A 16698-nucleotide genomic window follows, 5' to 3' on the forward strand; every position below is an offset into this window, starting at 1 on the left:
GCCAGTCCCCACCGCCAGAGTTGATCGCTCTCGTCACCGTTGTCGCCAGAGTTCACTGGAAATTAGGGCATCGACAAATTGAAGGTAAAATCTTTAAAAAAACTTTCTCCTAATTTCTTGTATATTCTCACTACTTCATGGTGATTACATGTAAAAAATTAGATTAGAAATTAATTGTGAATTATTTATGATTTTTGTGAAGAAAAATTAAATAATTTTGTGGATTTAGAGGGAAAATTATCAAAAATGTAAAAGTTAGTGTTACTACATATGTTTGACATTGATATATGAATTTGGTTAAAATTATGGATGACTAAAATTGATATAGGACTTAATGGTAAATAACAATTTTTAAAGTTTTTTCGTGTAATATTGATCTTGAATTTTTTACTCTTTAGAGGTAATGATGAACGATCGAATCGTAATTTTTTGTTCATATGATGGGAAGATTAACTATCTCGAAAATAATATGCCTGTTTATGAAGGAGGTGTAACGAGACTGTTGTTTATAACAAAATCGTGTACGTGCACTTGTAATGTACCGCAACTACAATGAGGAAATATCACATAGAGAAAGTCGCTCTTACAAAGTTAATATGTTAGTGGATCACACATGTACGTTCACTTGCAATGTACTGCAACTACAATGGCTTGGTATTCTACTTACAACTATCAACAAACGTACAAAGAGTATTTTCGTCCACCATATGATAGTCAACATTGGACACAAGACGGGCCACGAATATTACCTTCTTTGTATAAAAGGTCGGCGGGGCGCCCTCATACTGTACGAATTAGAAATAGTATGGATGACAGTCGTGAAGGAATTAGGAGGAGAAATAAGTGCAGTAGATGCGATCAACCGAGCCATAACAAAAACAGTTGTCCAGCTAGGATTAGGCGTTGATTTGTAATATGTAGCGTTTTACACTATGTTTGTTCCCGTATGACATTTGTAATTGTAATTTGTAGCGTTTCGTATTGTGTTTGGGATCTAATTTTAATGTTTGGTTTTAAATTATTTCTTGTTCACATTGCACATTCGTTTATTGTAATATGTTTTTTATATATGACTAAGTTAGTCATTCAACTGAAATATCAAACACATTATACATTGTTTTCTAATATTTTAATCTCAGATAAATTCATTATGCATCCGGGACCGATACATCCCGACGTTTTGTACCTCCAGACGAGTCATTGCTCGGGACAAGTAAAATATTTTTGGTATATATATTCCTTAGCATTGGCACTAGTTTTAATTTTTCGAATATACTTAATCAATTTTGTTTGACGTGCAGCTCGTACCAGACATCACCATGGTCGATCATTCCCAGAGTCATTCGGCTTGGGTCATTGAGGATGAGAGAGTACTATAGCTGATAGCTCAGGCCCGGTTCCGGGAGTGTTTGACAGTGCAATATATTAGGCTTGATTGGCCGCTCATCACTGTACTAATTGAGAGGTGAAGCCCAGAGACCAACACCTTTCACATGCATATAGGGCAGTGTACCATCACCTTACAGGACGTAGCCGTCATACTTGGGCTCCGCATCGATGGCTTGACAGTTACGGGCACTGATGACCATAATTGAGCTGAGATATGTGCTAGGCTTCTTGATCAGGTTCTCGACTTGAGGAGTGGTGCGATGAAGTTATCATGGCTTCGTCAGACATTTCAGGAAGATATACCAACAGATGCCTCCATTGAGACGCTTCAGTTTTATGCTCGTGCGTACATATTGCACATGATAGGATGCATGCTATTTCCTGATGCGAGTAAGACTCTTGTACATGCACGATGACTGCCACTGCTGGAGGATTTTGGTGTATGCGGCGCACTATCTTAGGATAGTACGGTGTTGGCATACTTGTATAGAGAATTGGGTAGAGTATCATTAATGCAGAATAAAAAATTCAAGGGATGCTGCGGTTGATCCAGATTTGGTCATGGGAGCGCATTCATGTTGGCAGACCGAGTTTGCTTGTGCACTGTGACTTACAGGGACAGTTTCCTTTGGCATACAGGTATAATTGTCCACACAATTTTATTCAACTGAATTTGAACTCATATATTCTTTATGCCAAATAGGTATAACGTGCGGTATGCTAACTACAAATCAGCAACGCGATATCGTGAGTTTTACCGAAATAAGCTTGATGGCCTCCAACAGGAACAGGTAAATATAAAACTCGATTCGTTATGAATATTATAGTTTTTTTGTTGATACTGATAAATGTTTTATCTTATTTCAGTTCAAGTGGAGACCCTATTCACCGTCGGAGCTGTTAGCCCTTATGTTTTGATGATGTTTTACAACCACCATTATCGGTACTAATGGCTTATTAAGTTCAAATGTAGTGAATTCATATATCAAGCCTATTAGTGCCACAAATGGAGGATTGGATGGAATATGCGCTACAACGATGATATCCAAAGGAGGAGGCATAGTGATGAAGCAAACGTTATTTCAAGAACAACAAATTCATATAGAAGCTTCATCAAATTCAAGCTATATCAAGACTCAAGCATTGCATTCTATATAAGGATATTAGCTATCTTTTATTTTTTTCTCTCTAGTGATAGAATGTAGGCAAAGAGTTATTGACTTCACTTGAAGCTATTGGGATATCACACACTCACGTTTTCATACTTGTTTTTAAGCGTTTTTCACAAAATACTATTTTTCAAAAGTATGAGGACCTATCTGCAAAATTCCTTTTCCAAACAGTTTGTTTTTAGCATTAAAAACATTTTACAAAGTTTCATAATTTTCAGAGATCAAATAAATATTTTTCAAATATTTTTGTTGAGTCAAAAACAATATTTTGGAATGTATCAGAATGCGGTCGACCGTACTTATGTTCATTCCTCTCTGGGCAGCAGAGAGTTCGTCGGTCGACCGCCGCGGTCGACCGAGAGCTTCCTTCGGTCGACCGCACCGGTCGACCGGACAAGTCTGCTTGTTTTTCTCTTTTCTGATCTGGTTAGCGGTCGACCGAATTTTCCGTCGGTCGACCGGAATTTTCGCCGGTCGACCGGAATTTTCGCCGGTCGACCGTCGTATTATTCAAACGGTAATCTCTGTCTTTTTTCGGCGCCGCTCAGTACAGATCTCAGCGATATTTTAGTTCCAGATTTTGGGGGATTTAGGGATGGGTTTAAACAACTGTTTTTCTCCTATTTAAACTCCACCTCTTCTTCTTCCTCTCTGTCCCAGCTTTTGCAAAAACCAGAGACGTTGTTTTTCACAGAGCTTAAATTTCAAAACCTGTTCTTCTGAGTTTTGTGTGTTCACTTCCCAGCTTCAGTGTGCTCTTTCTCTTTGCCATAGGGACGTTGTAAAGAGAGAGTCTTACACCATTTCTACTATCTTGTGAGTGTGATCTTGTGTAGATCAACTGTGAGGGAGTGTGATCTAGTGAGATCAACTGGCTTTCAAACCGGGTTGTGTAGTGGATTTCTCCTCGAGAGTGGGGAGCGGGGACGTAGGTCAGCGGACCGAACCTCGTTAACATATCGCGCGTCACAGGATAACGATTCCTAACCCTATCTCCTCTATTTTGATTGCATTAGAATACTGTGGTTTGCTTGTCTTTATTTTATCAGAGCTTGGTCTCTATATTAGTTTTTTGTTTAATCACCTTAGAGAAAAGATCTTATGGAGGCTTCAATGAATGTGCATATGCTAGAGGGACAATCCACAACTAGACCACCACTCTTCACCGGTAGTAACTTTGCTTATTGGAAGACTAGGATGAGAATTTACCTTCGTTGCATTGACCTTGACATCCTAGAACTCATAGAGAAAAAGTACGTAGAGAAGTCCAAAGTTGGGACTATGACCGATGGAGAAATGCACCAAGCCAATCTCAATGCTAAGGCTATGAATGCCTTAATTTGTGGTCTTTCCCCCAACGAGTATAATAGGGTTTCCACGTGTGCAACCGCATACAAAATATGGGTGAAATTGTGTATTACACACGAAGGAACCCCCAAGTCAAGGAAAGCTTAGAGTACTTAACACACATAATATAAATCCTAAACTACATTACCCAAGCAATCTTGATCTTCAATTAAGCTTGACTTGGTACACGTTACGGATGAAGCTTGAACTTGATCTTTAACTTGAATTGTGTAGGCTTCAATCCGACATTCCGCCAACCTCCTTTGGATATGATCGTTGAAGCGCTATTCCATCCATCCTCCAACTACGTTGTTTGTCTATAATACATAGAAAAATACAAATACTAGACAAATAACATTAATGGTAAATTGTTTGTTAAACATCATCAAAACAAGAAGGGATGTTGAGGAGCCATCACCAAAGTTGAAGACCATAGCTCTCAAAGGAGCTAGTGATAACTCCTCTTCGTCATCGGATAGTGAAGTTGATTTTTCTAGAGAAGTGGCTCATCTCTCTAGAAGAATTTCTAGACTCATAAAAATGAACAAGAAATTTAACCCACAATCTAATAACAAATTTCCTTCTCTTGTAGGAAAATGCTTTGAATGCAATGAACAGGGCCATATCGCTAAGGATTGCCCAAGGCTCAAGGAGAAGTACATGAAATACAAGAAGAAGAAGGCTATGTATGCCGGATGGGAAGAATCTGAACCAAGTGATTCGGATAGAGATGAAGAAGGAGCCAAACTTGCTCTTCATGATCCCAACGTTTGCTTCATGGCCCTTGAACATGAGGTAATATCCGACACCGAGAGTGAATCCTTCTACATGTAATGTGATCTAGCTACGGCTCTAGAAGAATTGAACATTGAATTTAAAAGAATGTCCAAAGAATTTTCTTCTTTTAAAAAATTACATGCTTCTTGTGATATCAAGCTAGAACAATTAACAACCTCTCTTGCACTAAAAGATGAATTGCTAGGAGATCTCGATTTCGAGAATAAGCAATTAAGATCAAAGATTGAGAGATTAGAAATTGAGGGTGGTAGGATTAGACTCACTCATGCTTATGCTAATCACCATCACTATGGTAGAAATAGGTTCCATGGTTCTCACACTCATACATACAAAAGAAATTTTGTGTGCACTTATTGCATGAAACATGATCATATTATTTTGTGTGCACTTATTGCATGAAACATGATCATATTTCTACTCATTGTAGAATTAAAGATAACTTTGAATTTTATGGATTGATATGGGTACCCAAAGGTACCAAGACTACTAACCACCAAGGATCCAAGACTTGGGTACTAAAAGTTACTACATCTTCATCTTCATCTCTTGTAGGGAACATCACGGCAACAACGTAATGAGATGTGATACCTTGATAGTTGCTCACATCATATGACGGGCAACAAAGAGTTATTTGCAACCCTATCAAGAATTGAAGGAGGTAACGTCTCCTTCGGCGGTGGTGAGAAAGGTAAAATCATTGGTGTTGGTTCTATTGGTAAAAAACTCTCACCCGTTATAGAAGATGTTTATTTGGTAAATGATTTGAATCATAATCTTCTTAGCATTAGCCAATTGAGTGATAAAGGTTTTGATATTTCCTGCATCATTAGTATGGATGGAAAAATTGTTTTTATTGCAAATCGCAAGTCTAATGTTTACATTTTTGAGATGAATGAGTTAGTGAATCAAGATGTGAAGTGTCTTGCGGCAATTGATGAAAATCCTTGGATTTGGCACAAGAGACTTGGACATGCAAATATGGAGTTAATATCAAAATTGTCTAAGAAGAATCTTGTGAAAGGGCTACCTAGCTTGCACTTCATAAAAGATACAATTTGTGAGGATTGTGCCAAAGGTAAACAAACAAAGTCTTCTTTCAAATCCATCCATGAGGTATCGACTTCTAAACCCTTGCAATTACTTCATCTTGATTTATTTGGTCCTATGCGTGTTACCTCTCTTGGAGGCAAACACTATGTTTTTGTGATTATTGATGATTTTTCTCGTTTTACATGGACAATATTTCTTGCTAAGAAAAATGATTGTTTTGAAGAATTTGCTAATCATGTTAAAAGAATTGAAAATGAAAAGGATTTGAAAGTTGTTAAAATAAGAAGTGATCATGGTGGTGAATTTCAAAATGAATTTTTTTATGATTTTTGTGCTCATCATGGTATAACTCACATGTTTTCCGCTCCTAGAACACCACAACAAAATGATATTGTTGAACGGAAAAATCGCACCATACAAGAGATGGCACGCACTATGTTAAATTCATTTGATTTGCCAAAATGTTTTTGGGCCAAAGCCGTCAACACGGCTTGCCATGTTTTAAATCGTGTTTTGATTAGACCAAAGCTTAAGAAAACTCCTTATGAACTTTTTTATGGAAAAACTCCTTTTATTGGTTATTTTCGTATCTTTGGTTACAAATGTTTTATTTTAAATATAAAAGATCACCATGATAAATTTGATTCCAAAATTGATGTTGGTATTTTCTTGGGTTATGCACCTCGAAGTAAGGCTTATAGGGTCTTCAATAAACGAAGCCTCGTTGTTGAAGAGTCTATAAACGTTACTTTTGATGAGACTAATGTTGGCTCTCAAGTTGTGTTGCCTAGGAAAGATGATGATGATGATATTGAGGGAGGATTGGACTTGTTGCAAATCAATGACACTCCCTCTATAGAAGTTCAAAAGGATGTAGATAGCACCAATGCTCAAGAACAAGTTGAACCACCTAAAGCTTGGAAATTCACATCAAATCATCCAAAGGAACAAATCATTGGGAGCCCTTCAAAAGGAGTTATAACTCGCTCAAAAGCCTTGAGTGAATGTGGTAATGTTGCATTTCTATCTCAACTAGAACCTAAAAAGGTTAATGATGCTTTAAATGATGAGTTTTGGGTTTTGGCTATGCATGAAGAATTAAACAATTTTCAAAGAAATGAAGTTTGGAAGTTAGTTCCTAGACCTAACAATGCTAGTGTTATTGGTACTAAATGGGTTTTTAGAAACAAACTTGATGAACATGGCATTGTAACTAGAAATAAAGCACGTTTGGTTGCCCAAGGATACAATCAAGAGGAGGGCATAGACTATGATGAAACATTTGCACCGGTTGTAAGGTTGGAATCTATTAGGATGTTTTTGGCATTTGCTAGCTTTAAAATTTTCAAATTATTTCAAATGAATGTTAAAAGTGCTTTCTTGAATGGTTTTATAGAGGAGGAAGTATATGTTGAGCAACCCCCCGGTTTTATAGATCATGTTTTTCCTAATCATGTTTACCAGGTTCAAAAAGCTTTATATGATTTGAAACAAGCTCCTAGAGCTTGGTATGCTCGCCTCTCTAGTTTTCTTGTTGAAAATGGTTTTTCAAAAGGAACAATTGATAACACTCTTTTTGTGAGAAAAAAGAAAAATGATTTCATTTTAGTTCAAATATATGTTGATGATATCATTTTCGGTGCTACTAATAAATCTTTTTATGCAGGATCACTTTGAGATGAGTATGATGGGAGAGCTTACATTCTTTCTCGGGCTCCAAGTCAAGCAAACTAAGGATGGGATCTTCATTTCACAAAGCAAGTATGCGAAGGAATTGGTGAAGAAATTCAATTTGGAGAACTCTAAGCATGCGCCTACTCCCATGAGTACAAGTGTTAAGCTTGATGCGGATGAAAGTGGTGAAGACGTGGACCAAAAACTATACCGAGGTATGATAGGTAGTCTTCTTTATCTCACCGCTAGTAGACCCGACATCATGTTTAGTGTGTGTGCATGTGCACGTTTTCAAGCATCTCCTAAATCATCTCATTTAATTGCGGTTAAAATGATCATTAAGTATGTTAATGGAACTTTTAACCTTGGTTTATTTTATCCAAAAAGCACCTCTTTTGATTTATATGGTTTTTGTGATGCCGACTTTTCTGGATGTAAGATAGATCGCAAGAGTACGAGTGGAACATGCCAATTTTTAGGAAATTCACTTGTTTCTTGGGCTTCCAAGAAACAAAATTGTGTTGCATTGTCCACTACGAAAGCGGAATACATTGCCGTCGGCTTATGTTGTGCTCAAGTTTTATGGATGAAACAAAGCTTAGTTGTCTATGATTTGAATTTTCAAAATATAAAAAAAATTTGTGATAACACTAGTGCTATAAATATTTCCAAAAATTCAGTTTTGTACTCTAGAACAAGATGTATCCCTAGTATTTGTTGACACAAAATCTCAATTAGCGGATATATTTACTAAGCCTCTTGGAGAGGATGATTTTTGTCGCATAAGAAATGGTTTGGGCTTATGCACTATGTGAAAGTTCTACATTTGCTTGCTTGTTTAGTTACATTTTGCATTTCTCTTTTCCCCATTTCTTTTTTATGGTGACAAAGGGGGAGAGAAATCTCCTCATTTGTTGCATATATTTAGGGGGAGCTCATAGATAGGGGGAGCACCTATCTATAAGCTATTTTAGCTATTTTATTTTTGCTCTTATATAATGGTTGGTTGTCATCATCAAAAAGGGGGAGATTGTTAGCCCTCATGTTTTGATGATGTTCTTACAACCACCATTATCGGTACTAATGGCTTATTGAGTATAAATGTAATAAACTCATTTGTCAAGCTCCTTAGTGCCATTAACGGAGGATGGATGGAATATACGCTAAAACGAAGACATCTAAAGGAGGAGGAGGCCAAAAAGATGAAGCAACGTTATTTCAAGAACAACAAAGGCATATAAAAGCTTCATCCGATTCAAGCTATATCAAAGCTCAAGTATTGCTTTCAATATGAGGATATATTAGCTTTCTTTTGTTTCTCTCTCTAGTGCTAGAATGTAGGCAAAGAGTTACTGAGTTTACTTGAAGCTATTGGGAATCACACACACGTTTTTAAACTTGTGCTTTTAAGCGTTTCTTCACAAAATACTATTTTTCACAAGTATGAGTACCTATCTGCAAAATTCTTTTTCCAAACAGTTTGTTTTTAGTATTAAAAACATTTTACAAAGTTTCAGAATTTTCAGAGGTCAAATGAATATTTTGCAAATATTTCAAGTTGGTCAAAAATCTGTTTTCTGGAAAATATAGAGCTTCCTTCGGTCGACCGCACCGGTCGACCGAACAAGTCTCTGCTTGTTTTTCTCTTTTCTGATCTGGTTAGCGGTCGACCGAATTTTCCGTCGGTCGACCAAACATTTCCATCGGTCGACCGGAATTTCCGCCGGTCGACCGCCGTATTATTCAAACGGTAATCTCTGTCTTTTTCGGTGCCGCTCAGTACAGATCTCAGCGACGTTTTAGTTTCAGATTTTGGGGGATTTAGGGATGGGTTTAAACAGTTGTTTTTCTCCTATTTAAACTCCACCTCTTCTTCTTCCTCTCTGTCCCAGCTTTTGCAAAAATCAGAGACGCTGTTTTTCACAGAGCTTAAATTTCAAAACATGTTCTTCTGAGTTTTGTGTGTGTTCACTTCCCAGCTTCAGTGTGCTCTTTCTCTTTGCCATAGGGACGTTGTAAAGAGAGAGTCTTACACTATTTCTACTATCTTGTGAGTGTGATCTTGTGTAGATCAACTGTGAGAGAGTGTGATCTAGTGAGATCAACTGTGTAGTGTGAGATCATGTGGGGATCGCTGTGTAGACGAAGTTTCGGCTTCCAAACCAGGTTGTGTAGTGGATTTCTCCTCGAGAGTGGGGAGACGTAGGTCAGCGGACCGAACCTCGTTAACATATCGCGCGTCACAGGATAACGATTCCTAACCCTATCTCCTCTATTTTGATTGCATTAGAATATTGTGGTTTGCTTGTCTTTATTTTATTGCATAATTATAGCCTCTTGACACTAATCACCCCCCCCCCCCTCGATATGCATACTCTTGCACCTATCTGTTGAGATAGTCCCGACTTATGGAGAGCAGAATCTCATTGATCTGTTGGGAGATTGTGGAGATGCATGTCCCCGACCGTGTGCTATGGTAATTTCTGCTCTCTCAGCATGTGTTAGAGCCTGTCGAGCAGATCGATCGTCAACGACAATCTACATTGCACCGTACTGATTGGGTCGTAGTCCGTGCGACCTACATAGACAGGTGGACTCACAGGTGGGATTTCATACAGGATACAAGAGACAACTATTGACTATACAGCGTATATGCGTTGGTATTAGGATATCACACGTAGATGGATCATGCGTGACCCACAGCCATCAGCTGGACACATGTCACGCCCACCAATAGATAATTACATCCCTAGTGGGATGATCAAGAGAGATTATGTAAGTTTTTAAACTAAATTATAACATTTTTTATTGAGATGGTACTTAATAAATTGTTTACCTCGTAGGTCCGTGTTTTTGATAGCATTAAAGCTGATATTGATGCGCACATGCCTGAGATTCAGGATTCGGTGGCGTTAGGGGTCTTCAAGCAGGATCAAGAAGACAATAGCACAGGTGTTTCATAAGAATCACGTCGACGAGTTTGTAAGCCGTGAGAACAGGTCTCGGTCATTTGGGCAAGCGTACACGTGACGACGACGGCCACATGACAATGAAGTCGGCATTTCTCATGCTGATGGAGCCGGCACTTCGTATGCTGATGGAGCCAGTGTTTCTCAGCCTCATACACAGTCGGATACTCAGATAATCGAGACTCATCAACAGGAACGCAGGGGGCAGGGAAGAGTGATGGGGAAAGGGAAGAGAGGGAGAGGAAGGAGAGGAGCTATTTTAGGTTGTATGTGAGCTTATTTTGTTAAATTTTATAACTTTTATGAATTTTTAAATACTATACTTTTGTGGATCAATTATTGTTTATATATGTACTCTTTGTGAATATTGTTTGATTCGTGTTTAATTCATGGTTGAATTATGTATATATTATTGCAATTTAGTGTATATGAGATCAATTATTGTTAACAGGTAAATATAACGTATATGAGTTACGTTACGTATATACATAACATGCACAGGCTGCTGTGTACGTTTTATAAAACCTGCAACTCCACGGGAGTTTAATTCCCGTGGAGTTACAGGTTTAATTTTTCAGAGAGCAATTCTCTGAAAAATTTGACTGAAACTCCACGGAAGTTGAACTCCCGTGGAGTTTTTGCACTGTAACAAACTTCACGGGAATTGAACTCCCGTGAAGTTTGTTTAACCAATAAAACTTTACGATAGTTGAACTCCCATGAAGTCTGTTTAAGGAATAAAACTTCACAGGAGTTGAACTCCCGTGAAGTTTTAGTAGTTAAAAAATCTGCTAAACTTCCCATGAAGTTTCGAAAAAATATTTTCAAAAACTGACCTGGTTTCAACGCCAAGGCTGAAACCAGGTCGATTTTTGAAAATAAGTTCAAAATAGGTCTTTTTTTAGAATAAAAGTCCAAAGAGGACTGTTTTGAAAATTTGTCCACTTTTAGCTATGTCCTGAATGTCAACATTAAAAATGACCATTTTTTCCTCTCTTTGCTAAATATCTATTTGTATGTTCTACTTCTACCTTTGTTTTATCCTGCTCGATCCAGTACCTCTCTGCATATATTTTATCCTATTATGAGCCTCTGATCAGACTAAACAATATTGCAAAAACAAAATACACCAGATGCCTCCTAACAACTCACGTAGAAGAGAAACGCTTAATGCAAGCTTTAATGTAATTCTCATGTTCCTCCTCCAGCTGCTCACAGTTCACACAAGTTACGGGTACATCATTTCATACTCTCATGCTTGGTGTCTCAATCTACAAGATATAATATTGGTTACAATAACCACCCTGCTGATCGCTTTTTTTCCCGTTGCAGATGATTGCCCCGCCCCCCCCCCCGCCCCCCCGGGCGATAGCGCAGGCAAAAGTTTTTTTAAAGGAGTAGGGCAGTGTGTGGAGGGAGTTCTACACACTGTTTATTCTCCTTAAATACCCCAACAAAATTCTGTAAGCAACCTTTCACAGTAAAGTAACACACATCAGAAATGATAGGTCCATACGTGGGTCTTTTTCCTTGCTCTCCACCAAGAGTGATGGACAAAGAGAGCTGTCTTACCTTAACATCAACTGGAATGACGTTCCAGATGTCATTCTAATATTACTATACATATACCTTAATATCTTATTTGCATGAAAACATACAAGCAAGATATAGAAGTTAAAAGCAATTTATAAATAGACAGTCCAGTTTAGACATACCCTCTTTGTAGAAAATTATACAGCTATGAGTAAATCAGCAAAAAGGTCCTCTTGACACTGTTTTAAGGTATATACAACCCAGTGGTATTTACATTGTTGACCACTATGGGTGCTAAACCGTATCCGTATCCGAGAAAATATTTGTAATCATATCCGTTAATATACAAATATGGTTACTCAAATCTATAACCAATAGGATATGGTTACGGATATAGTTTTATAGAGAAATATCCATATTTGTATCCAAAATATCCAAATACATATTAGTCATACTCTTACGATAGTTTCGATTCTTAGATTATGGATTTGTGGTTAATTTTGATGATCAAGATATATAATCTTAACTTTTTAATTATAATAAACATATTAACGAACTCCCTTGTATCACATGAACTATGTTTTTCTCAATAATATCTAGTTTTTCTCATATCCGTTTCATATCTGCATGCATGTCCGCCTATATATCCGCATGTATATCTGTAACCATATCCGATTTTAGCGGATATGGTTATGAATTTTTCTTACCTAAATAAATCATTATCCATATCCGTATCTGAGATGGGTAAGCGGATATGAATATGGTAAGCCTCGTATCTGAACCGTATCCGGACTAAATGCACCCATATTGACCACCCATCTCATATGCCACAATGCTAACTTATCTGTATCGACGGTATTTTATATGCATTTACTGGATAACCATAAAGACTCATAATCTCAATCACAGTTGTAAAGTAAAAGCTCCAGAGATTTATCCTGTTCTTTGGATCGGACCACGCCGCAGACCGTGACAGCCATCAGGACACATATAACTTATTATTTTTTATGTAATACTGCTAGAGAACTATAAACCCAATCAACTGTTGGATTTTTTGGTTAAAACTGCTATCCAAAATGAGTTTTCAAACTATATATATTAACTACAAGTACTTTTCATAAATGCTTAGTAGCCTAGTGGAAAGTTTATGTTTTGATGTTTTAAAAGGTTCCTTATTCGAGGCTTGCCAACGGCAAGCCGAGAAGTGTTTTATTTGGATTAATCCCTCATAAGTTCTAGTGGGTCGTGGGTCGTGGGTCGTGGGCCGTAGGCCAATGGGCCGGGGATCGGGGCTAATCGGGCTGAGGCGCTAAGTGGTGCTTTGTTAGACGTACTTTGCACTTCGTACGGAGGCATCGGGGCAAGGTGATGCTGTTTGGCGCCACGTTGGCTGCCACTATGATCGCCACGAAGGTTGCCTCGCAGGCTGCTTCGCAGCATGCAGACGAGCTACGTATTCGCACGAGGGTGACCCTAGTGTTCTCGTAGTTTGACAAGGTTCGCTCGTGCGATGAGGTTCATCTATCATACGAGGTTCGCCTGTTTGACGATGTTCGTTTATTCGATGAGGTTCGTCTATCATACGAGGTTCGTTTGTTTGACGAGGTTCGTCTGTCATACGAGGTTCGCTCAATCGACGAGGTTCGTATGTCATACGAGGTTCGCCTGTTTGACTATGTTCGCTCGTTCGACGAGGTTCGTCTGTCATACGAGGTTCGTCTGTTTGACGACGTTCGTTTATCAAACGAGGTTCGTCTGATTTGCTGAGACGTGATCCTCGTGTTTCGTAGCAACGCGTCCATTGATTGTCCCGTATTCAGCAGTTACTACATGCAGCAGTTACAACAGCATTAAGAGCAATTTAATGTATTGATGTTACAATCTTAATTGCCATTAAGAATTGTAACAGTCACATTAATTGCTAGTGACTCTTGAACTGGCCTTAGAGACCTATAAATAGCGTCCTTGAGCAGCTCTTGGTTGCTGCTGGAAACTTTCTCGCGAGCGTGGAATACGAACATCAGTATAGAATACGAACGTCGGTATACACACGCGAGCTTGGAAAACGAACGTCGGATCGACGTTGTTGTTGCTGTTGTTGTGCTGCTGCAGAAACTATGCCCGCAGGAACCCTGAAACCGAAAGGTTTTTTAAACCGAAAGGTTTTTTAAACCGAAAGGTTCTGAGATCGAAGAGATCTTTTTCCTTGACCGAAAGGTCTTACAGATCGAGGAGATCTTGACAGTACTGAGTTGGTGCACACCAGAGTACTGTACTACTGTTCCTGGAAGCAGTTTGGTCTTGGGATCCTTGCACCGGAGTAGGCCAAATATTGCTTTAAGCACAGCGTTTCACAAACGCACAACAGTTAATTGAAAAAGTTTAAAATAACTGCACATCATCCTTCACTGTTTAATTCCAGATTTAACCATAATTTCCAACATCAACTTTATGTTCTAGTTTCAGACTCTTTGTCCAAAATATTTTAATTGGCCCGGAATTAGCCCTTCTAAATAGAAGCATGTTCTTGTAATTATCAAGATCACAGAATCATTAATATTTTCCCCACCGTAATGCAAATCAAGCAATTGTATTAGCAAGCTGTATTCAGAAAGAAGGTTCTCCAAGACAAAAGGACATGCTTACCTCTACTGTCAATTGATCTTGGGACTCAGATAATAGTTTGGGTCTCTGAAAAACCTTACTATCATTTCCGCTTTATCCATTGAAAGGTCTGTGCTCTCCAGAATAAAGCCCTTGGATGCTTTGGCTATGTCTTCAACTGAACCTATCGCTTGTGCAAGCTAACCAAGGTAAAAACAGGTACTAGAGATCAGAATATATTTCATAGCCCAATGAAGCCTCAAAAGTGAACATACAACCAAATATGAGCAAGTAAAAATTCAAGTGAACTAAAGGCAGTTCTAAAGGATAATACAGAAAGTTCATTCCAGCAAAGTTTCTAATGCTAAGAGATTATAACCAAAAGGCAGTTCTAAGGGAAAAAACACAAGGCAGCTATAAAGGATAAAAGTGCAAGCTCATTCCAGAACACAAGGCAGCTATAAAGGATAGAATTGCAAGCTCATTCCAGCAGAGATTACTCTGTCGCTACAAACTATAACAAAAAGAAAGCATTCTTGCTGGTTGAACTTGAATAATTCATGAATTCAAAGTGTCTTACAAAGTGATACATGGTGGTGAACAGAATAGCAATTAAGATTCACTAGGGTATAATTGATATATGAAAGAATTTTATGAATTAGCAAACAGTTGAGATGTGTTAGATAGATTACTGCATTTGCATCATGGTTGTCAATGCCAGGTATGGAGGTGACCACTTTAAGGAAACAGTCCATTCTCTGAACAGCTTGCTCGCGCTTACAAGTAAACAATACAACATCACTCGGGGATATAAGAACAAGATGAAAAAAATAAACAACGGTAATTGGACAAGGGCATCAGCTGACCTCAAGTTTCATCATGGAAACCGCATCTTGCCGCTTGCACACTGAGAGAAGATCTTAGTATGCAATAGCTGTTATTTAGGACACTTAAACGATACTAAAATACAGTTACCTCCACGAGCATGTGCTATTTTCACAATCTTCTCGAATCCCATCTCTGGATCACGAACTGGCACAAAAGTTGGGGCACCAAGCTCCACAGCATACCTTGAGAAAATTACCAATATCAGAAATTCATTCGACTCCAGGAGAATGCCAAATGGTTGTCAATTCAATTGCCTACTTGAAGTATGATCGGTTAAAGGAATCATTCTGTTCCATGGTTGGAACAGACACGACTACATAGAGATGCCCAAACTGCCTTCTAAGCTTCTCCATTCTGCATATTCCAGTAATGTGAGAAAAAACCAGATCATAATGAACAAAATCTTACTCATTGCAAACATCCGCGACCTGCCAAAGACAGCAGAGGCATGATCGCAATTCCAGTTCGTCACAAAAATGAATGCCACTGATAATCCGCCATTGTTGAATATGAAATCCTGCATGTTCCATCAATTAGCTAAAGTGACAGAATGTAACGCACGGTAGAATATCCAAAAAAAGAACAGATAAACAATGATCACAGGAGCTATAGGGAGGAAGTTAAGACGGTATGAGTTGGCGCTGAGGAATGAAGAAATGAAATGGATAAAGGATGGATGTTGTTCATCCCTCCAAGAGGTGTTCATCATACAGACACCGCTGCCTGCATAAGAAAAACTCTATTGTTTAAAGGGTCTTGTTAAATATAAAGGACTAGAGTTTTAAAAAAAACAATAAAATCCCAGCAAAGGATAAGTACAATTACATAGGAAAACACATAATACAGCATGCACCAAAAAACATTAAATATCATGTAGAATGCAAGCTGTTATTCCACTTACCTGATAACCGATAAATTCCTTAACTAATCATATTCACATCGATAAAGTTGTACCAGCAATCATAAACAGCTCAATTTATCAAGTTTTTCAGCAATAAATAAAACACCAAGTAAAGAATCTCCCCGACACCATTTTTTTAATATATATACTAGCGTTCTGGTGTAGTATCTAGGGCATGCATTGTTTTAAATATCCCCGGTATAGCCGATATATCCTTTTATAAGACTTGCCGCAAGCCGCAAAACGATATAGTCTCAATATCCTTTATTACTTTTTGGTAATATTTGGACAATGTACCTCCGACATAGCGGATACATTCTTTTGAATGGCTTGTCACTAAACAATATAGTTCTGCAAAATTTCTTTAAGTTTT

At 38.1% G+C, this 16698-nt stretch overlaps 1 protein-coding gene across 2 annotated transcripts in view; it reads right to left on the reverse strand.

Annotated features, from left to right (window-relative positions):
• The window catches only part of LOC109827225 (protein PARTING DANCERS), a 19034-nt gene that overhangs the window by 1217 nt on the left and 1119 nt on the right, over positions 1-16698 (reverse strand). For both annotated transcript variants that reach the window (XM_020394189.1, XM_020394188.1), the window contains exons 2-8: positions 16026-16147; positions 15853-15941; positions 15683-15778; positions 15512-15606; positions 15403-15443; positions 15229-15312; positions 14579-14736 (exon numbers count right to left, since the gene is read on the reverse strand). In XM_020394189.1, the coding sequence (XP_020249778.1) occupies positions 14587-14736; positions 15229-15312; positions 15403-15443; positions 15512-15606; positions 15683-15778; positions 15853-15941; positions 16026-16147 (677 nt within the window). In that variant the 3' untranslated portion in view covers positions 14579-14586. The remainder of the gene's footprint in view (positions 1-14578; positions 14737-15228; positions 15313-15402; positions 15444-15511; positions 15607-15682; positions 15779-15852; positions 15942-16025; positions 16148-16698) is intronic.

Source organism: Asparagus officinalis, unplaced genomic scaffold (genome assembly GCF_001876935.1).
Source record: "Asparagus officinalis unplaced genomic scaffold, Aspof.V1 AsparagusV1_Un93, whole genome shotgun sequence".
NCBI lineage: Eukaryota > Viridiplantae > Streptophyta > Magnoliopsida > Asparagales > Asparagaceae > Asparagus > Asparagus officinalis.